General features: G+C 50.1%; 1 protein-coding gene across 1 annotated transcript; it reads left to right on the forward strand.

Moving 5' to 3' along the window:
• The first annotated feature begins 1,049 nt into the window (after positions 1-1,049).
• Positions 1,050-20,925, forward strand: LOC132386208 (uncharacterized). Its single transcript, XM_059958488.1, has 6 exons — positions 1,050-1,181; positions 1,795-1,866; positions 3,448-3,567; positions 10,494-10,610; positions 12,557-12,683; positions 20,787-20,925. The coding sequence occupies exons 1-6, from the start codon at positions 1,115-1,117 to the stop codon at positions 20,923-20,925; spliced, it is 642 nt and encodes a 213-aa protein (XP_059814471.1). The 5' UTR covers positions 1,050-1,114.
• Positions 20,926-23,360: the final 2,435 nt, after the last annotated feature.

Here is a 23,360-nt window from a genome sequence, read left to right on the forward strand (position 1 = left end):
AGCTATCAGACACACACAGACACAAACGCGCAGTCTCTGAGGCAGACACACGAGTCAAGACTTCTGGAACGGCCAGAGGTAGGGAGATGGTGGGGAAGGGGGGAATGGTGAGAGGGAGAGAAGGAGCGGGTGAGCGCTGAGGGTGGGACTGAGGGATAAGGAAGGAGGGTGGTGAGGGAAGGAGGGACGAGTGGGGGAGAGGGAAGAAGAAATGTGTGGGGGTGGGAAGGAGAAGCGAAAGAGTGTGTGGAGGGAAAGGAACGAGAAAAGAAGGAGGAAGACGGAGTGAACGGGTGAGGAGGGCGGATATTGGGGGAATAGGAGAAGGTGAACGACGGCTGCGTGTGCCGAGTTAAGAAGCACAAAACCCTTCCCCACCCTCGAAAAATTCGGAAGGGGGAAGTGTAGTGGGATATGTGGAAGGAGAGAGACTGGGACTAGGAGAGCAAACGGGAATCGGGGAGAGAAAGGAAGGGAAGATGGAATAGAAGGAATGGAGAGAGTGATAAAAGCAGGAAGGTCGGAGCGGGAGAATGAGAGCGAGATGGTGTGAGAGTGAGATGGATTGAGAGAGAGAGAGAGAGAGAGAGAGAGAGAGAGAGAGAGAGAGAGAGAGAGAGAGAGAGAGAGAGAGTGAGTGAGTGAGAGGGAGAGAGTGAGATGGATTGAGAGAGAGAGAGAGAGTGAGAGAGAGAGAGAGAGTGAGATGGATTGAGAGAGAGAGAGAGAGAGAGAGAGATGGATTGAGAGAGAGAGAGAGAGAGAGAGAGAGAGAGAGAGAGAGAGAGAGAGAGAGAGAATGCAGTGCGATACGTGAAGATAGAAGACAAGGAAGTCGAGAGTGTGCTTGTGTGCTGGAGTGTTTCCTCTGGCCAGTCACTCTCCAGATCTCTCTCCTCCCTCTATTTCTCATCACCCCCCCCCCCCCGCCACTCTCATCTCACTCAACCTCCCTCTCTCTCACACACAATCTCTCTCCTCCCCGCACTTCCTCTCTCATCTCTGTCCTTCTCCTTATCGGCTGTTAATCAGGTGTTAGTGGACCACGGTGGCCCACTCCGGGTTTCCTGTCTCGAAGGTCCCGTCCCTTTCAGGAGCTCAGAGACTCGACAGGATGGACGAGAGCGGGACCTACGAGAAAATGCGGTTCACAGGAACGGACACACAAGCTCCTTCGGGAGGTGAGTGGTGCGCAGAGAGGGAGAGAGGTTACGGCCGTCTCTGACCCTGGGAGTATGATATACGATAGCATGGACGGAGCTACTCTCCATAGCTGACCCCGGGGATGTGGAGTGGTCGGTCGGTGCTGAGAGCGCTTTACTCGGTGTCTGACCACAGGAGCTCATGACGAGTCGCTGTGAAGGGAGTTTTAAGGCTGATTTATACCCTGCGTAGTAGCCTAACTAAGGTGTAGCCTTTGTAAGTGGCCTGCGCAGTTGTGAGCACTTATATCTGTGCGTTGGTATTTCTGCGTCGATCAGCAATCCACCGCCAAAACGCTAGATGGCGGTGTGGTTTCTATATCTGTGAAGGGACAGTGTGGCGAGAGCTGCACTGTGTTTCTGTCCAAGCAATGTGTGATAGAACTGTTTGGAGAGATTTTCTCTCTGTGCCTCAACCGTGAGTGTGTTGTGTGATGGTGTGGAGGGAGATTCACTCTGTGCCTGACCCCGGGAATGTGTGTTGTGACGGTGAGGAGGGAGATTCACTCTGCGTCTGACCCCTGGAATGCGTGGTGCGACTTTGAGGAGGAAGCCTCTCCCAGATTCTCACCCTCAGCTGTTCTATCCCCAGCTGAACCGGATGTATCGTACGTGCAAATGAATGTCACGGCCACCTTGGCGCCCCGGGTCCGAAGAGAGGAAGGTCAGTTTCATCTTTGTTGGATTGACTGTGCTTAGGTGACGTGTCCATTACTTTCGCGAGATCTCAGGGCAAAGTACAGTTGACCCCGATAATTGACTGCTGCCGAATACGTCAGAGGGAACTCGTGATACAGTCCATGATGAGGGAGCTCTGTGGGAGGGACGGTGTGGACGGTGCGCTCTGGGACGTACAGTGAGCATTATGCACAATGGAAGCGGGGGGCGGTGTTTGGTGTGGATGGTGCCTTCGTGACTGGATGTCTGGACAGAGCCCTGTGGGATCGGGTGAGGAGGCTGTGTTGTGGGAGGGGGCGCTAAGCAGGAGATTCTCTGGGAGGCGTGGAGTGGTGGGTGTGGCGTGGAATTCGGTGAAGACGGTTTGCTGTGCGAGTGGTCGCTGAGGGGAAAAGGGCATTGAGGAGGGAGCACGGTGGGGTGCACAGAGCGGAGGGAACGCCGTGGGATGGCTCGGGAGGAGGGACCTCTGTGGGAGGGTCGTTAAAAAGGAAACAACATTGGAGGGGTGGTGATGAGGGAGCCATGGAAAAAGCGGAAAGGAGGCAGCGCTGTGGAAAAGTTGAATGATTCTCTCAACTTTCGAACCACCTTTCTCTCTCCTCTGATCTCTGTCTCCGTCTCTCTCTTTTCTATTCCGCGCTTTCCCTCATTTCTTCCACTCCCTTTTTCCTCAGCTTTGCCTTCCACCACCGTCCCTCTCACACATCTTTCATTCCCCTCTCAACCTTTCCATATTTTACCACCCTTGCCCCTCCCTCTGCCTATTCTCTAATTTCGCACATCTATCGAAAATCCTTATATCTCTCCCCATCCGTCTCTCTCACCATGCCCTTTCCCCTCTCCTCTTCCAACCAATTCCCCTTCTCCCAAATTTCAACCTTCCTCCCCTCCCCTCACTTGCCCAACTCTCCAAACTCGCCCGTCTATCACACTCCCCCTTTCACCCTTCCTCACCCTCGCACTCTCATTCTTACCCTTTCCCTCATTCAACGCTCATTCACTCACCTCCGGCTACCTCCGCTCCCCTCTCAAACTGTGCTCTCCCCTTCTCCCCATTTTCCGATTATCTCCCGCTCCGCCACCTCTTCTCTCTATCTGTCCCTTCCCCTTTTCCCCTCTCTCGCAATCTGTCTTTCTCTTCCTCTGTTCCTTACCCTCTCGGTATCCCACTTTTCTTCTAACCTGACTCTCCTATCTCCCTCCGCTCTCTTTGCTCTCACTCGTCCCTCTCCCTCCTCTCACTCTTACCCTCTACCACCACTCTCTCTTCCTCTGCCACTCTCACCGTCTCTCCTAACCATTCTCATTCCAATTCTCCCTCTCCTATATTCCCGCTCATTGCCTCTATCGCTCACCACTGTCTCCTCCTCTCTATCCATCTATCATCCTCTCTCCTCCTGTGTTCCCCGTTCCCTCACATGATTCTCACTGCCTCTCATCCTTTCCCCACTTTACTTAACCCACACTTTCCCTACTCTCCTTTCGCCTTTTTCTGCTCCATCACTCTGCCCTCAGTCCACTTTCTATTACCTTCTCTCTCATCCTGCCTCGCTCTGCATCCCAGTTGGTCTGAGCTCCACCTACGCAGAGGTGAAATTTCCGAACGACGAGCACGTCATCGATGAGGATCAGGCTCCTCCCATTGCCGCAGGACTCCGCAAGCTGCCAACCAATGCACAACCAGGTCAGAGTTCATAATTATGACACCACCGTGGACACATCACGTGTTATATGCAGAACTGTGTGTGTTTTTCTAAATAATGCAATTTTTCCTCCTTCAGCCACATTCCTAGCTTCTCGCCCACATACCGACGAGCATTTGGGTACAAAAATTAGTCTTTTGGGTGCCCAATTAAATTTCTGTCCTCTCTCACCTTCACCGTGTAAGCTCTCGTCCGTGACTGTAGCTGATGTGACCCACATGGTTTTGTACACCTCTGTAAGGTCACCCGTACACTCCAACGAACAAAGCCGCTCTGTAAGGTCACCCGTACACTCCAACGAACAAAGCCCATCTGTAAGGTCACCCGTACACTCCAACGAACAAAGCCCCTCTGTAAGGTCACCCGTACACTCCAAGGAAAAACGCCCCTCTGTGAGGTCACCCGTACACTCCAACGAACAAAGCCCCTCTGTAAGGTCACCCGTACACTCCAAGGAAAAACGCCCCTCTGTGAGGTCACCCGTACACTCCAAGGAACAAAGCCCCTCTGTGAGGTCACCCGTACACTCCAAGGAGCAACGTCCCTCTGTGAGGTCACCCGTACACTCCAAGGAACAAAGACCCTCTGTGAGGTCACCCGTACACTCCAAGGAACAAAGCCGCTCTGTAAGGTCACCCTTACACTCCAAGGAACAAAGCCCCTCTGTGAGGTCACCCGTACACTCCAACAAGCAAAGCCCATCTGTAAGGTAACCCGTACACTCCAAGGAACAAAGTCCCTCTGTAAGGTCACCCGTACACTCCAACGAATAAAGCCCCTCTGTAAGGTCACCCGTACACTCCAACGAACAAAGCCCCTCTGTAAGGTCACCCGTACACTCCAACGAACAAAGCCCCTCTGTAAGGTCACCCGTACACTCCAACGAACAAAGCCCCTCTGTGAGGTCACCCGTACACTCCAACGAACAAAGCCCCTCTGTAAGGTCACCCGTACACTCCAAGGAACAAAGCCCCTCTGTGAGGTCACCCGTACACTCCAAGGAATAAAACCCCTCTGTGAGGTCACCCGTACACTCCAACGAACAAAGCCCCTCTGTAAGGTCGCCCGTACACTCCAACGAACAAAGCCCCTCTGTAAGGTCACCCGTACACACCAACGAACAAAGCCCCTCTGTAAGGTCACCCGTACACTCCAACGAACAAAGCCCTTCTGTGAGGTCACCCGTACACTCCAAGGAACAAAGCCCCTCTGTAAGGTCACCCGTACACTCCATCGAACAAAGCCCCTCTGTAATGTCACCCGTACACTCCAAGGAACAAAGCCGCTCTGTAAGGTCACCCTTACACTCCAAGGAACAAAGCCCCTCTGTAAGGTCACCCGTACACTCCAACGAACAAAGCCCCTTTGTGAGGTCACCCGTACACCCCAGGGAACAAAGCCCCTCTGTAAGGTCACCCGTACACTCCAACGAACAAAGACCCTCTGTAATGTCACCCGTACACTCCAAGGAACAAAGCCCCTCTGTGAGGTCACCCGTACCCTCCAAGGAACAAAGCCCCTCTGTGAGGTCACCCGTACACTCCAACGTACAAAGCCCCCCTGTAAGGTCACCCGTACACTCCAAGGAACAAAGCCCCCCTGTAAGGTCACCCGTACACTCCAAGGAACAAAGCCCCCCTGTAAGGTCACCCGTACACTCCAAGGAACAAAGCCCCTCTGTGAGGTCACCCGTACACTCCAAGGAACAAAGCCCCTCTGTGAGGTCACCCGTACACTCCAACGAACAAAGCCCCTCTGTAAGGTCACCCGTACACTCCAACGAACAAAGCCCCTCTGTAATGTCACCCGTACACTCCAAGGAACAAAGCCCCTCTGTGAGGTCACCCGTACACTCCAAGGAACAAAGCCCCTCTGTGAGGTCACCCGTACACTCCAACGTACAAAGCCCCCCTGTAAGGTCACCCGTACACTCCAAGGAACAAAGCCCCTCTGTGAGGTCACCCGTACACTCCAACGAACAAAGCCCCTCTGTAAGGTCACCCGTACACTCCAACGAACAAAGCCCCTCTGTAAGGTCACCCGTACACTGCAACGAACAAAGCCCCTCTGTAAGGTCACCCGTACACTCCAACGAACAAAGCCCCTCTGTAAGGTCACCCGTACACTCCAACGAACAAAGCCCCTCTGTGAGGTCACCCGTACACTCCAAGGAACAAAGCCCCTCTGTAAGGTCACCCGTACAATCCATCGAACAAAGCCCCTCTGTAATGTCACCCGTACACTCCAAGGAACAAAGCCGCTCTGTAAGGTCGCCCTTACACTCCAAGGAACAAAGCCCATCTGTAAGGTCACCCGTACACTCCGACGAACAAAGCCCCTCTGTGAGGTCACCCGTACACCCCAGGGAACAAAGCCCCTCTGTAAGGTCACCCGTACACTCCAACGAACAAAGCCCCTCTGTAATGTCACCCGTACACTCCAAGGAACAAACCCCCTCTGTGAGGTCACCCGTACACTCCAAGGAACAAAGCCCCTCTGTGAGGTCACCCGTACACTCCAAGGAACAAAGCCCCTCTGTAAGGTCACCCGTACACTCCAAGGAACAAAGCCCCTCTGTGAGGTCACCCGTACACTCCAACGAACAAAGCCCCTCTGTGAGGTCACCCGTACACTCCAAGGAACAAAGCCCCTCTGTAAGGTCACCCGTACACTCCAACGAACAAAGCCCCTCTGTAATGTCACCCGTACACTCCACGGAACAAAGCCACTCTGTAAGGTCGCCCGTACACTCCAACGAACAAAGCCCCTCTGTAAGGTCACCCGTACACTCCAACGAACAAAGCCCCTCTGTAAGGTCACCCGTTCACTCCAACGAACAAAGCCCTTCTGTGAGGTCACCCGTACACTCCAAGGAACAAAGCCCCTCTGTAAGGTCACCCGTACACTCCATCGAACAAAGCCCCTCTGTAATGTCACCCGTACACTCCAAGGAACAAAGCCGCTCTGTAAGGTCACCCTTACACTCCAAGGAACAAAGCCCCTCTGTAAGGTCACCCGTACACTCCAACGAACAAAGCCCCTTTGTGAGGTCACCCGTACACCCCAGGGAACAAAGCCCCTCTGTAAGGTCACCCGTACACTCCAACGAACAAAGCCCCTCTGTAATGTCACCCGTACACTCCAAGGAACAAAGCCCCTCTGTGAGGTCACCCGTACCCTCCAAGGAACAAAGCCCCACTGTAAGGTCACCCGTACACTCCAACGAACAAAGCCCCTCTAAAAGGTCACCCGTACACTCCAACGAACAAAGCCCCTCTGTGAGGTCACCCGTACACTCCAAGGAACAAAGCCCCTCTGTAAGGTCACCCGTACAATCCATCGAACAAAGCCCCTCTGTAATGTCACCCGTACACTCCAAGGAACAAAGCCGCTCTGTAAGGTCGCCCTTACACTCCAAGGAACAAAGCCCCTCTGTAAGGTCACCCGTACACTCCGACGAACAAAGCCCCTCTGTGAGGTCACCCGTACACCCCAGGGAACAAAGCCCCTCTGTAAGGTCACCCGTACACTCCAACGAACAAAGCCCCTCTGTAATGTCACCCGTACACTCCAAGGAACAAACCCCCTCTGTGAGGTCACCCGTACACTCCAAGGAACAAAGCCCCTCTGTGAGGTCACCCGTACACTCCAAGGAACAATGCCCCTCTGTAAGGTCACCCGTACACTCCAAGGAACAAAGCCCCTCTGTGAGGTCACCCGTACACTCCAACGAACAAAGCCCCTCTGTGAGGTCACCCGTACACTCCAAGGAACAAAGCCCCTCTGTAAGGTCACCCGTACACTCCAACGAACAAAGCCCCTCTGTAATGTCACCCGTACACTCCACGGAACAAAGCCGCTCTGTAAGGTCACCCATACACTCCAAGGAACAAAGCCCCTCTGTAAGGTCACCCGTACACTCCATCGAACAAAGCCCCTCTGTGAGGTCACCCGTACACTCCAAGGAACAAAGCCCCTCTGTGAGGTCACCCGCACACTCCAAGGAACAAAGCCGCTCTGTAAGGTCACCCTTACACTCCAAGGAACAAAGCCCCTCTGTGAGGTCACCCGTACACTCCAACAAGCAAAGCCCATCTGTAAGGTCACCCGTACACTCCATCGAACAAAGCGCCTCTGTGAGGTCACCCGTACACCCCAGGGAACAAAGCCCCTCTGTAAGGTCACCCGTACACTCCAAGGAACAAAGCCGGTCTGTAAGGTCACCCTTACACTCCATCGAACAAAGCCCCTCTGTAAGGTCACCCGTACACTCCAACGAACAAAGCCCCTCTGTAAGGTCACCCGTACACTCCAACGAACAAAGCCCCTCTGTGAGGTCACCCGTACACTCCAAGGAACAAAGCCCCACTGTGAGGTCACCCGTACACTCCAAGGAACAAAGCCCCTCTGTGAGGTCACCCGTACACTCCAAGGAACAAAGCCCCTCTGTGAGGTCACCCGTACACTCCAAGGAACAAAGCCCCTCTGTAAGGTCACCCGTACACTCCAACGAACAAAGCCCCTCTGTAATGTCACCCGTACACTCCAAGGAACAAAGCCGCTCTGTAAGGTCACCCATACACTCCAAGGAACAAAGCCCCTCTGTAAGGTCACCCGTACACTCCATCGAACAAAGCCCCTCTGTGAGGTCACCCGTACACTCCAAGGAACAAAGCCCCTCTGTGAGGTCACCCGTACACTCCAAGGAACAAAGCCGCTCTGTAAGGTCACCCTTACACTCCAAGGAACAAAGCCCCTCTGTAAGGTCACCCATACACTCCAAGGAACAAAGCCCCTCTGTAAGGTCACCCGTACACTCCATCGAACAAAGCCCCTCTGTGAGGTCACCCGTACACTCCAAGGAACAAAGCCCCTCTGTGAGGTCACCCGTACACTCCAAGGAACAAAGCCGCTCTGTAAGGTCACCCTTACACTCCAAGGAACAAAGCCCCTCTGTAAGGTCACCCGTACACTCCATCGAACAAAGCCCCTCTGTGAGGTCACCCGTACACTCCAAGGAACAAAGCCCCTCTGTGAGGTCACCCGTACACTCCAAGGAACAAAGCCGCTCTGTAAGGTCACCCTTACACTCCAAGGAACAAAGCCCATCTGTAAGGTCACCCGTACACTCCAAGGAAAAACGCCCCTCTGTGAGGTCACCCGTACACTCCAACGAACAAAGCCCCTCTGTGAGGTCACCCGTACACTCCAACGAACAAAGCCCCTCTGTGAGGTCACCCGTACACCCCAGGGAACAAAGCCCCTCTGTGAGGTCACCCGTACACCCCAGGGAACAAAGCCCCTCTGTGAGGTCACCCGTACACTCCAAGGTACAAAGCCCCTCTGTGAGGTCACCCGTACACCCCAGGGAACAAAGCCCCTCTGTGAGGTCACCCGTACACTCCAAGGTACAAAGCCCCTCTGTGAGGTCAGTCCTAGGATCCAAGGAATCAAGTCCTGAACTGCCCGACATCACTTCATAACTCAGTCCCTCGAGCTCGGGCAACATCCTGGGAAATCTCCCTCTGCACTCTTTCCAGCTCAGTTACATCTTTCCCACAGCAGGGGGAACCAAGACTGAACCGAAATCCGAGTGCCTCCTCGCCGACGTCTTGTACAACTGGGATGTGACCTCCCGACTCCCGTACTCCGTGTCCTGACTGATAAAGGCAAACGTGTCGAACACCTTCTTCACCAGCCTGTCCTGTATCTCCCGTCCTCCTACAGACTCCTTCATTCCTTAAAGCTCCCTGTCCTCCAGCAATCTTCACGTCGTATGCAAACTGAAACCGGTGTATTAATTCAAACATCCAAGTCTTTGACATAATAGAAGAATAATCGGACACAACGAGACCCTGTGGAACACCACAGGACACCGTCAGCCAACATGGAAAACCTACAGCACAACACAGTCCCATCGGCCCACAAAGTTGTGACGAACATGTTCCTACAATAGAAATGGCTAGACTTCCCGTTCACCCTCTATTTTTCAAAGTTGCATGTACCTATCCAGAGTCTCTTAAAAGACTCTCTTTCTGTGTAGGGTACCTATCCATGTTTCTATAAAAGACCCGAGTGCATCTTACCCTAAATGAGATACAACTTTGGAAAAATGTATGCGTACCCACATTGGTGGGAGAAATGAACGGGCGGATGATTATTTAGATGGACAGAAAACTCAAAATGCAGAAGTGCAAAGGGAGTTGGATACCCTAAAGCTCAGTCTCCAGTTTGAGACGGTGGTGAAGAAGGCGAGTGCAACGTGGCCATTGATTTCTAGAGGTACAGAATATCAGAACAGGGATGTGACTTTGAGGCACGCGGCGACCACACTTGGAGTATTCTCTGCCGTCTGGGGCTCCTTATGGATGTGCTGACATTGGAGAGGGTTCAGGGAAGATTCACCAGAATGGTTCCAGGAATTAGAGGGTTATTGTATGAGGAACATCTGGAGCTTTTGGGCTGTATTCCCTGGGGTTCAGGAGACTGAGGGGGGGGGATCTCACAGAAACTTTCCGATTGTTTAAAGGCCTGAACAGATCAGGTACAATAAGTTATTCCCCGTGATAGGGGAGTCTAGGAAAAGAGGTCACGACTTCAGGATTGAAGATGGTCCATTTAGAACGGAGATGCAGCTAAATTACGAGTTAGTCAGAGACTGGTAAAGCTGTGGAATTTGTTGCCACAAGCGGCTGTGGAGGCCAAATCATTTGGGGCATTTAAGGCAGAGATCGATAGTTTCTTGATTATCCGGGATATCGAAGGGTATTTGCACTATGCAGGGGAGTGGGGATGACGGAAGAATTGGTTCAGCCCATGACTGAATGGCGGGGCAGACTTGAATAACCGAATGGCCTCCTTCTGCTGCTATATCTTATAATCGCATGGTCTTGTGGTCTCTCCACAGCTGCGCATGAACAGCATCCGAAAGGAAAGATCGGAAATAGACCGGACAGTCTGATCTGCCTACTCTGCCTTGTTATGTCCGCCTTCATCGTGACTGTGGCCGGTCTCTCGATCCATGGTGAGTGGAACGTTCTCCCGGTGGAGTCACACCATACGTAAAGAGAGTGGAATAAATTGTTATTGTAAAATCCCATCACCACAACACGGAAACACCCCTGACCGTGATAAAAACACGGCCTTTACCGTAACACAATCGAGACTCGTCCTGACACCGACGCGCCATTCACCATAACATCAACAATGCTGTTGCCGTAGCACGGTCACTACCTTCAACGAGACACAGATAAACTCCTGACCGCGACGCTGACGCTACATCGCCGTGACAGAAACATGACCCAGTCCCCAATTGTAACATCAACAAAACCTTCACCAGGACATTGATATACCCCATCGCTGTGACAGTCACACTGACCGCAACTTACTCCTCACTGTAATATCGACATGCCCCTGAACGTGTCACTGATAAACTCCTTAAGCGACACCGAAACACACCTCACAGTGACACCGACACGGTCTTCAACGTGACACTGAGGTACAGCATACCGTGACATCTCCACGCTCTACAACGTGATCCAGTCCGCACCACACCGTGACAAAGACTCAGAAGTCGCATTAACACCCCTTACCCTAGACAGTATCGCTCCTCTACACAAAAACCGATGCACCGCTCGCTCAGGTAATGCCCCACACCTCCCCTGACAAAGGCAAACCCCTTAACGTGATACTGACACCTAAATTCACAATGACACCAACATAGTACTCTCTGTGACACCGAGACACACCTCAGCGTGACCGTCTCACATCCAGCGTGGCCATGACATGTCTCTCACCGTGACACTGACATACCCCGCTCTGTGAGACCAGCACACCCCACACATGGCACAGATACTCCACCCACGGTGACACCACAAGGCCCCCCACACTGGCATTTTCCTCGACTTGACATCGAGATACACTTCATTGTGTTCCGGCACACCTCTCGCCGGGGCACAGAAACTCCTCACAGTTTCCTCACACGTCCCTCACAGGAAATCGGACATGTCCAGCATGATACTGACGCAGACGCCCATTGTAACATCAACAAAATCTTCATCGGGACATTGATGTACATCATAGTGTGACACAGACGCGCCCCACAATGTGGCGCCGACGCCTCGCTCTGTGCCATCAGCCCGTCCTTCACTGTGACACCTTCACCGTGACACTGACACAACAAAATTATAATGGTGCATAGCTCCCTGAAGGTGGAATCTCATCTGCATAGGGTGGTAAAAATCTTTTGGTATGCTGGCCTTTATAAATAAGAGCATTGAGTATAGGAGTTGGGATGTAATGTTAAAATTGTACAAGGCGTTGGTAAGACCAAATTTGGAGTATTGTGTACAGTTCTGGTCACCGAATGATAGGAAAGATGTCAACAAAATATAGAGAGTATAGAAAAGATTTACTAGAATGTTTCCTGGTTTTCTGCACCTGAGTTACAGGGAAAGGCTGAACAAGTTAGGTCTTTATTCTTTGGAGCGTAAAAGGTTGAGGGTGAAGTTGATAGAGGTATTTGAAATTATGAGGGGGATAGATAGAGTTGACGTGTATAGGCTTTTCCCATTGAGAGTAGGGGAGATTCAAACAAGAGGACATGAGTTGAGACTTACGGGGCAAAGGTTTAGGGGCAACACGAGAAATATTTTTTTTTACTCAGAGACTGGTGGCTGTGTGGAACGAGCTTCCAGCAGAAGTGGTAGAGGCAGGTTCGGTATTGTCATATAAAGTAAGATTGGATAGGTACATGGACAGTAAATGAATGGGGGGTTATGGGCTGAGTGCAGTGCGTTGAAAATAGGTGAGAGTAAGCGTTGGGAACGGACTAGAAGGGCCGAGATAGCCTGCTTCCGTGCTGTAATTGTGATATTGCTACATGGTTATAATCTCCGTGACCAGTTCGGTAGCGTGACGCTGACTCACGTGTCACTGCAAACGCTAAACATCCTTCACCATCTCTCTCAGTGTCACAGATTCGTCAGTCTAAGGAAACCAGCCACCGAAACTACCATCAGTTAAACTCATCCCTTCAATTCAAGCTTTCAGCGGTCAAATCTAATCTGTCCGATCTCCGTCACCAGATATGTGAATTGTTGACCAGAAGCAGAGGTGAGGCATCATCCCCCTCTTTCACCCGCTCCTCATCACTGGGCAGGCATGGAGAGAGGAAGCGTCACTCAGTGCTTAATATCGGGAGTGTGTGAAGAGAAGGTATGGAGGGTGATTCAATCTGTGCTTGACCCGGTGAGTGTGTGATGGAGATGCGTGGAGGAAACTTCACTCTATCACTGAATCCAGTATGGATCCAACTTCACTCTGTGTCAGACTGCGGGATTCTGCGATGGGACACTGCACAGAGAGATTCACCCCATGTCGGACCCCTGAAGTGTGTTATGGCACCGTGGAGAGAACGTTTTACTCTGAATGTGGGAGTGTGTGATGGGACGGTGTAGCGGGGGATTCATTCCGTGTCGGAATCCGGGAGTGAATGATGGGAAGTTGCAGAGGGGGATTCATTTTGAGCCTGAATACGGGAGTGTGTTATGGGATCGAGGAGAGACAGCTTCAGTATGTGTCTAAATCGGGGAGTGAGTGATGGGACGTTGCAGAGGGAGCTTCACTCTGTGTCTGACTCCCGGAGTGTGTAATGGGATCGGAGAGAGAGAGCGTTTGTGTTTGATTCCAGGAGTATGTGATGGGACGGTGCAGATGGAGGGTTTATTCTATGTGACACCGGATTGTGTGTTTGGATATTTTGGAGGGAGTCTGACCCCGTGAGTGTGCCATTGGAGGGTGTGGACGGAGCTTTGCATTGTGTGAAAACACAGGTGGGTGTGATGGAACGGTCCAGAGAGAGCCTCACACTGTGACCCGCCAGGAGATGCGTGACGGGACGTAAGGATGGAGATTCACTTCGATATTCGTCGTGTGCGCAGAGGGAGTTTCTTTCTGTGTCTGAACGCTGGAGTGTGTAATGGGGCCGTGGAGAGAGAGATTCACATTGTGCCTGATCAGGCTGTGTGTTCTTGGACTTTGTAGAGGATCTAAATTCTGTTGACTGACCCCGGGAGCGTCTGAGTGGCGGTGCTGAGCGAGCTTTCCTCTGTAACTGACCCCGGGAGTATCTGAACCCGGGCCTTTATAAAAGGCAGTGTGCACGGAGCTTCTCTCCGCGTCTGACCCCGGGCCTTTATTAAAGGCAGTGTGCACGGAGCGTCTCTCCACGTCTGACCCCGGGTGTTTATAATAGGCAGTGTGCACGGAGCTTCATTCCACGTCTGACCCCGGGCGTTTATAAAAGGCAGAGTGCAGGGAGCTTCACTCCACGTCTGACGCCGGGTGTTTATAATAGGCAGTGTGCACGGAGCTTCCTTCCACGTCTGACCCCGGGTGTTTATAATAGGCAGTGTGCACGGAGCTTCACTCCACGTCTGTCCCCGGGCGTTTAAAGAAGGCAGTGTTTCTCGGAGTTTCACTCCACGTCTGATCGCGGGCGTTTATAAAAGGCAGTGTGCACGGAGCTTCACTCTACGTCTGATCCCGGGCGTTTATAAAAGGCAGTGTGCAGGGAGCTTCACTCCACGTCTGACCCCGGGCGTTTATAAAAGGCAGTGTGCATGGAGCTTCACTCCACGTCTGACCCCGGGCGTTTATAAAAGGCAGTGTGCATGGAGCTTCACTCCACGTCTGACCCCGGGCGTTTATAAAAGGCAGTGTGCATGGAGCTTCACTCCACTTATGACCCCGGGCCTTCATGAAAGGCAGTGTGCACGGAGCTGCACTCCACGTCTGACCCCGGGGGTTTATAATAGGCAGTGTGCAGGGAGCTTCACTCCACGTCTGACCCTGGGGTTTTATAATAGGCAGTGTGCAGGGAGCTTCCCTCCACGTCTGACCCCGGGGTTTTATAATAGGCAGTGTGCAGGGAGCTTCACTCCACGTCTGACCCCGGAGGTTTATAAAAGACAGTGTGCACGGAGCTTCACTCCACGTCTGACCCCGGGCGTTTATAAAAGGCAGTGTGCACGGAGCTTCACTCCACGTCTGACCCCAGGGGTTTATAAAAGGCAGTGTGCACGGAGCTTCACTCCACGTCTGACCCCGGGCGTTTATAAAAGGCAGTGTGCACGGAGCTTCACTCCACGCCTGACCCCGGGTGTTTATAAAAGGCAGTGTGCATGGAGCTTCACTCCACGTCTGACCCCGGGTGTTTATAAAAGGCAGTGTGGAGGGAGTTTCACTCAACGTCTGACCCCGGGCGTTTATAAAAGGCAGTGTGTATGGAGCTTCACTCCACGTCTGACCCCGGGTGTTTATACAAGGCAGTGTGCAAGGGGCTTCACTCCACGTCTGATCCCGGGCGTTTATAAAAGACAGTGTGCACGGAGCTTCACTCCACGTCTGACCCCGGGTGTTTATAAAAGGCTGTGTGCACAGAGCTTCACTCCACATCTGACCCCGGGCGTTTATAAAAAGCAGTGTGCATGGAGCTTCACTCTACGTCTGATCCCGGGCGTTTATAAAAGGCAGTGTTCACGGAGCTTCACTCCACGTCTGACCCCGGGCGTTTATAAAAGGCAGTGTTCACGGAGCTTCACTCCACGTCTGACCCCGGGCGTTTATAAAAGGCAGTGTTCACGGAGCATCACTCCACGTCTGACCGCGGGTGGTTATAAAAGGCAGTGTGCACGGAGCTTCACTCCACGTCTGACCCCGGGCGTTTATAAATGGCAGTGTGCATGGAGCTTCACTCCACGTCTGATCCCGGGCGTTTATAAAAGGCAGTGTGCATGGAGCTTCACTCCACGTCTGACCCCGGGCGTTTATAAAAGGCAGTGTGCACGGAGCTTCACTCCACGTCTGACCCCGGACGTTTATAAAAGGCAGTGTGCATGGAGCTTCACTCCACGTATGACCCCGGGCGTTTATAAAAGACAGTGTGCAAGGAGCTTCACTCCACGTTTGACGCCTGGAGGGTGTGATGGGTCCGTGGACAGAGAGATTCAATCTGCTTCTGACCGTGTTAGTGTGTGATCGGACGGTGCAGGGATCTTAAATCTGTGTCTCACCCCGTGTATGTATGATGGGTCTCTGTGTTTGACACAGTGCGCATGTGATGAGTAGCTTTGGCGGGAAAATGGGGTGGGTGTGGGGTTTTGGGGATGGTCATGCGTGTGTCTGACCCTGGGAACTGTGACGCATGCCTGGAGAGGAGACATGATGGATGTATACAAGATTTTAAGTGGAATAGATGGAGTGGACAGCCAGCACCTCTTCCCCAGGGCACCACTGCTCAACAGAAGAGGACAGGGCTTTAAGGTAAGAGGAGGGCAGTTCAACGGGTCTATCAAAGGAAGTTTTATTTTACTGATAGAGTGGTCCGTGCGTGGAATGCACTGCCTGAGTTGTATGTGGAGACAAATATACTAGTGAATTTTAAGAAACTACTAGACAGTTATATGGAGGAAATTAAGTTCGAGGGTGTATGAGTGGAAGTGTTTAACTGTCGGCACAACATTGTGGGCCACAGGGCCTGTACAGTGCCGTATTATTCCATGTTCTATGCTCTATTCACTCTGTGTCTTGACCCCGGGAGTGTCTGATGGATGGTGTAGACGGAACTTCACTGTGTCTGATCCTTGATATTTACGATGGTATTTGCGCAGGGATATTCGCACTGTGCCTGAACACAGGTGAGCGTGATGGGACCCCGTGGAGGGACTTTCAGTCTGTGTGTCACCCCGGGTGTGTGTCATGGGGAAGTGTGAAGGGAGATACACCTTGTGTCTCACTATCCCTTGTTCCTGATTTCCAGACCAACAGTGTTCCGAGGACTGGGTCAGAAAGAAAGACCGGTGTTATTACGTATCTACGTTTGAAACAACTTTCCAAGAAGCGATACAAGACTGTTCAAACCGTCATTCAAGGCTGCTGGAAATCAATTCAAAGGATGAAGCGGTATGTGTCACAGCACGGGAAGATCCCACAGTAAGACAGGCATCATCACACACTCCCAGGTTCAGAAACAGAGTGAATCTCCCTCCACACCGACACATCACACACTCCACGAGTCAGATACAGAGTGAAGCTTGCTACAAAGAGATCCATCACACGCTTCCGAAGTCAGACACAGAGAGACCACCCGGCATACAGTTCCATCACACACTCACGGGTTCAGATGCAGAGTGAATCTCCCTCCACATCATCCTATCACATATACCCGGCTTCAGACACAGAGGTAAGTTCCCTTCAGACTGTCCCATTACACACTCCCGGGGTCAGACACTGAGTGAAGCTCCCACCACACCGTCCCATCACGGATTCCTGTTGTAATCAACTGAGCGATGCTCCGTACATAGTTTTTGATACTTGGCATTAATCAAGTAAATTTAATTTCCCAGCTCTTCGTATTCGGCGAACTTGTGTACCAAATCCATTCATACTGGAATAGAAAATGCGAAAACGGGTGAGATTATCACTAATCTGTGGGGTGAAGATTGGTTATTGACATAGTCCTGACGGTAGAAAATGGGATTAGTTTACGGACTGAAGTAGTTTTGTCGTAAAAGGTAGAGGTATTGTGATTTGTTTGTAGACTGAACGTGGGTAGGGGGTAGGGTGGTTCAATGGGAACATTTTAGGGCCGACACGTGTCTGTCTGGGAAGTCATGGCAGTGGGAATATTTCGGAAACTGCCAGAGTGGACAGATCATTTTGGAGATGATTTTGGTACTGACGCATGCCGGTGAGGACAGCGCAGTAGAGTGTGATTATTTTGGAGATAGATGCCGGGCTGTAAGGAAAGGGAACAACTGTGGGACTATTTCGGTGAGTGACATAGATCTGAGGGACGGGAGTGGGATAGCTGGATTTGTTTGGAGACGGATACAGGGCCATGGGCACACAGTGGGTTAACGGGATGAGTTTGAGAACTGGCGCAAAGATTTAACCATAAACATTTAACCAAATAGAAAATTACAGCACAGAAACAGGCCATATCGGCCCTTCTAGTACGTGCCGAGACTTACTCTCACATAGTCCCACTGACTCGCACTCAGCCCATAAACTTCCATTCCTTTCTGTCCATATACCTATCCAATTTTACTTTAAATGACAATACCGAACCTGCCTTTACTACTTCTACAGGAAGCTCGTTCCACACAGCTACCACTCTCTGAGTAAAGAAATTGCCCCCCATGTTACCACTAAACTTTTGCCCCCTAACTCTCAACTCATGTCCTCTTGTTTGAATCTCCCCAACTCGCTATGGAAAAAGCCTATCAACTCGATCTGTCCCCTCATAATTTTAAAGGCCTCTATCAAGGCTCCCTTCAACCTTCTACGCTCCAAAGAATAAAGACCTAACTTGCTCAACCTTTCTCTGTAACTTAGCTGCTGAAACCCAGGTAACTGTCTCGCAAAACTCCTCTGTACCGTCTCTATTTTGTCGACATCCTTCCTATAATTCGGTGATCAGAACTGTAAACAATAATTCAAATTCGGCCTTACTAATCCCTTGTACATTTTTAACATTACATCCCAACTCTTATACTCAATGCTCTGATTTATAAAGGCCAACATACCAAACGCTGTCTTCACCATCCTACCCCCATAAGATTCAACCTTCAGGGAACTATTCACCATTATTCCTAGATGACTCTGTTCTACTGCATTCTTCAATGCCCTAGCATTTACCACGTGTGTGCTATTTGGATTATTCCTACCAAAGTGCTGCACCTCAAACTTATCAGCATTAAACTCCACCTGCCATCTTCAGACCACTCTTCCAACTGGCCTAAATCTCTATGCAAGCTTTGAAAACCACCTTCATTTTCCAGAACGCCAGCTATCTTGGTATCATCTGCATACTTACTAATCCCATTTACCACTCCAGATCATTAATGTATATGACAAACAACATTGGACCCTGTACAGATCACTGAGGCACAGCACTAGTCACTGGCTTCCAACCTGACAAACAGTAATCTACCACTACTCCCGAGCACCTTCCATCCAGCCACTGTTGAATCCATTTTACTACTTCAATATTTGTAACTAACGGTTGAACCTTCCTAAGTAACCTTCCGTGTGGAACATCCGCAGTTTTATCCTCGTTAAAAAATTCAATAAGATTTCTCAAAGATGACTTACCATGCACAAATCCATGGTGACTGTTCCTAATCAGACCCAGTCTGTCCAGATAATTATATATACCTTCTCTAAGAATAATTTCATTAATGTCGCCAGCACTGATGTCAAACTGACAGGCCTATAATTGCTAAGTTTACTCTTAGAACCCTTTGTAAACAATGTCGCAAAATGGACAATACGACAATCCTTCGGCACCATCCCCGTTTCTAATGACACTTGAAATATTTCTGTCACAACACCTGCTATTGCCACACTAAATCCCCTCATGTTCCTAGGGAAAATCCTGTCGGGAACTGGAAATTTATCCACTTCTATATTCCATGCAGTACTGGTTCTGGATGTACATCCCAGTACTCAGTCCTCTTTAATCGTCATTGTTTCCATAACTTCCCTACATGTTTCCATTACCTTACCAGAATTCAATAACCTTCTCCTTAGTGAATACCAAAGAAAATAAACTGTTCAAAATCTCCACTATCTCTTTTGGCTCCACACATAGCTGTCCACTTTGATTATCGAAGGGATCGATTTTATCCAACACTATCCTTTTGCTTTTAATATAACCGAAGAAACCCTTTGGATTTATTTTCACCTTACTTGACAAAGCAAATTCGTATCTTCTTGTCGCTTTTCTAATTTCTTTCTTAAGGTTATTTTTACATTTTTATATACATCGAGCTCCTCATTTACTCCATGCTGGCTATATTTTTTGTAGATCTCTCTCTTTCTCCGAAGCAAGTTTCCAGAATCCCTTGAAAACTATGGCTCTCTCGGAATTATATCATTTCCTTTCAACCTAATCGGAACATACAGATTCTGTACCCTCAAAGATTTACTTTGAAATGTTCGCAATTTCTCTATTAAATCCTTCCCATAAAACAAATTGTCCCAATCCACTCCTTCTAATTCCTTTCGCATCTCCTCAAAGTTAGCCACTCTCCAATGAAAATCTCGAATCTGTGGCCAGTCCTATCCTTCTCCATAATTATATTGAAACTATTGTCATTGTGATCACTGGAACCGAAATGCTCCCCAACACATACCTCCGTCACCTGACCTATCTCATTCCCTAACAGTAGATCCAACACTGCCCCTTCTCTAATTGGTACCTTTATGTATAGCTGCAAATAACTATTCTGCACACATTTTGCAAACTCCAAACGATCCAGCCCTTTTACAGTATGGCCTTCCCAGTCTATGAGTGGAAAATTACACTATCCCTCAATCACAACCCTATGCTAACTACACATATCTGCTATCTCCTTGCAAATTTACTCCTACAATTCACGGTCTGCATTAGGTGGTCTCTAATAAACCCCTATAATTGTTACTACAACTTTCCCATTACTCAATCCACCCAAATAGCCTCCCTGGACGATCCCTCCAATCTATTCTGCCAGAGCACCGCGGTAATATTTTCTCTGACAAGCAACCGAACACCTCGTCCTCTTGTCCCTCCGATTCTATCACACCTGAAGCTACGAAATCCACGAATATTTAGTTGTCAGTCACACCCCTCCTAGAACCATGTTGCACTAATAGCTCAAACATCATATTTCCAGGTATCAAAGCATGCTCTAAGCTCATCGAACTTTCTTACAATGTTCCTAGCATTAAAATAAATGCATTTAAGTAATTCTCCATTCTTCCTTTCTGTTTATCTCTGACGGTGCAAACAACTTTACTCTCTTCTTTTTCTTCCTTCTCCCATACACCTGTTCTTACACTCTGGTTACACTCCACCCCCCCCCCCCCCGTATCTAGTTCAAATCCACTGCGGCATCTCCAGCAAAACTACCTTCAAGAATATTTGCCCCCTTCCATTTGAATTGTAAACCATCCCGCCGGTACAGGTCCTACCTTCCTTGGAAAACTACCAAAGTATCAGGAAATCTGAAGCCCACCCTCCTGCACCATGTCTTCAGCCATGTGTTGATCTGCGCTACCTTACTATTTCTAAGCCCATCTACACGTGGCACTGGTAGCAATTTTGAGATTGCTATCCTGGAAGTCTTGTCCTTTAATTTGGCGTCTGTCTCCCTAGACTCAATTTTCAGGACTTCCTCTCTCTTCCAACCCAGGTCATTAATCCCTACATGGACCACGACATCCGGCTGCTCACCCTCCATCGTGAGCCCGAGATATCGCGGACCCTGGAACGAGGGAGGCAATGGACGATCTGAGGTTCTCGATCTCTTCCACAGAACCTCCTTTCTATCCCTCTAACTATTGAATCCCCTATCACTACTGCTCTCCTATCTCCCCTGTTTCCCTTTGAGCTGAGAGTCCTGTCTCAGTGCCAGAGACGCAACCACTGCAAACTTGTCCTGGTAGGTCGTCCCCACCAACAGTATCCAAAGCGGTATACTTATTGTGGTTGGTAACGGCCACAGTGGTCCTCTGCTCAGTCTGTCCATTCCCCTTCCCTCTCCTGACAGTCAGACAGCGACCTGTCTCATAACTCTTAGGGGCGACTATCTCCCTGGAACTCCTGTTTACTTCTGCCTCTGCCTCCCGAAGGAACCGATGTTCATCCAGCTGGATGATTGAGATGATGTCAGTGGTTCAAGTCTGGAGGTGGACCAGAGGCTGTGGGGAGAGTGAGGTGCAGTAGGAGAGGGAAGGGCAAGGGGATTAATCTGGGACCGACACAGGGCTGAGGGAAGAGTGTGGAATAATGGGATTATTTTCGGGGCAGCCATAACTCTGTGGGTAGACGGTGGGATAGCGGGGTTTGTTCGGGGGCTGAAACAGATCAGAAGGGAGAACGTGGGCTTGTTCGATTCGGAAGGGGACTGACAGAGGACTGTGGTGAGGAGTTTGGGGATTCAAAGGGCTTTGGGGAGACATTGGGTCAGTGCGATTGGCTTGGGGAACTGACACAGGATTGTGGGGAGACATTGGGACCGTGGTGTTTGTCTGGGTACCGACAGGGGGCCGTGGGAAGAGAGGGAGCTGATGAGTGTAATGAGTTTTGGGGACTGACACCGGCTGTTAGAAGATAGTTAATTCATGTTTTTAGCTTGGGGCAGGTATCAGCTCGGATTCTCTGCTGGAGCTGTTTTGTCTCTGTTGAAATTGTTTAACCCTCTTGAATAGGAATGTGGGTCAGAGTCTCCTGTACAAGGCATCAGATGGATCGAACGTCTGCAGTCAGTGCGGAAGGATTTCCTCTTGCGATCGAGTTTGGCGTTTCATCTGCGAGAAGACGACAGCTTTATTCCCGGATATTCCTGAAAAGATCCGGGGTCTCTGTCAAAAGTCAGTGGAGGCGACATGAATCAAATGACTAACCCCAGATTCTCCTCCTTCTCTCTCCTTCACTCTCACCCCGATGCTGTCAAGCTCGCTCCCCACCCTTTCTGCCCCTCCCTTCAACTTCATCTGCTACTCTTGTCGCAAACATATTCTCCCCACCGCACCGCGACGGACCTCTCCACCTGTCCATCTCCTTCTTTCTCGCTATTTCCCCCGTCCCGCTTGTTTCCGCTCCCTCTACCTTTCTCTCTAACCCCTCACCTCCCTTTATTTCCTCCCCTATAACCGCCCGCTCTTTCTCTGCTCCGTCTGCCCACCTATTTCACCTCTCTCCCCCTTTCTTACGCCACACTACACCTCTCTTCCTTCTCACCCCGTTCTCTCTAAACCCTCCGTCTCCCGGATCTCTCTCTTTTTCCTTTCCACCCACTTTCACCTCAACCCTGTGCCGTCTGGTTCTCGGTAACCCAAGCCTGCGTAAAACGCTCTGCGTATTCCCTCTGTCTGTGCTGCTCTTGGGTTTAGAACTATAGAACATTACAGCACAGAAACAGGCCTTTGGGTCCTTCTTGGCAGTGCCGAACCGTTTTTCTCCCTTGTCCCACTAACCTATACCTGGCCTCTATCTCTCCATACAACTCTCATCCATGTACCTGTCTAGGTTTTTATTAAATGTTAAATTTTAGCCCCCATTTACAACTTCATCAGGTAGCTCATTCCACACTAACACCACTCTTTGTGTGAAGAAGCCCCACCCCCAACGTTTCCCTTAAAATTTTCTCCCTTCACCCTTAACCCATGACCTCTTTTTTCATCTCCCCTAGACTCAGTGGAAAATGCTTGCATGCATTCCCTCTATCTATACACAATCTCATTTTATATAACTCTATCAGGTCTCCCCTCATTCTTCTACGCTCCAGGGAATAAAGTCCTAACCTATTCAACCTTTCACTGTAACTCAGATTCTGAAGTCCCTGCAACATGCTTGTAAATTTTCTCTGCGTTCTTTAATACTTATCAATATTCTTCCTGTAATTCGGTGTCCAAAACTGTACACAACTCTCCAAATTAGGCCTCGCCAATGCCTTATACAACCTCACCATAAAGTTCCAACTCTTATACTCAATACTTTGATTTATAAAGGCCAATGGACCAAGAGCTCTCTGTCCTATACAATGTACTAAAAGATCACTTTACGACCCTATCTACCTGTGACGCCACGTTTGGTAAATTTTGTATCTGTATTCCTAGACCCCTCTGTTCTAATGCACTCCTCAGTGACTACCATTTTCCTTGTATGTTCCACCTTGGTTTGTCCTTCCAAAGTGAATTACCTCACACTTGTCTATATTAAATTCTA

This window comes from Hypanus sabinus, unplaced genomic scaffold (assembly GCF_030144855.1).
Source record: "Hypanus sabinus isolate sHypSab1 unplaced genomic scaffold, sHypSab1.hap1 scaffold_1060, whole genome shotgun sequence".
NCBI lineage: Eukaryota > Metazoa > Chordata > Chondrichthyes > Myliobatiformes > Dasyatidae > Hypanus > Hypanus sabinus.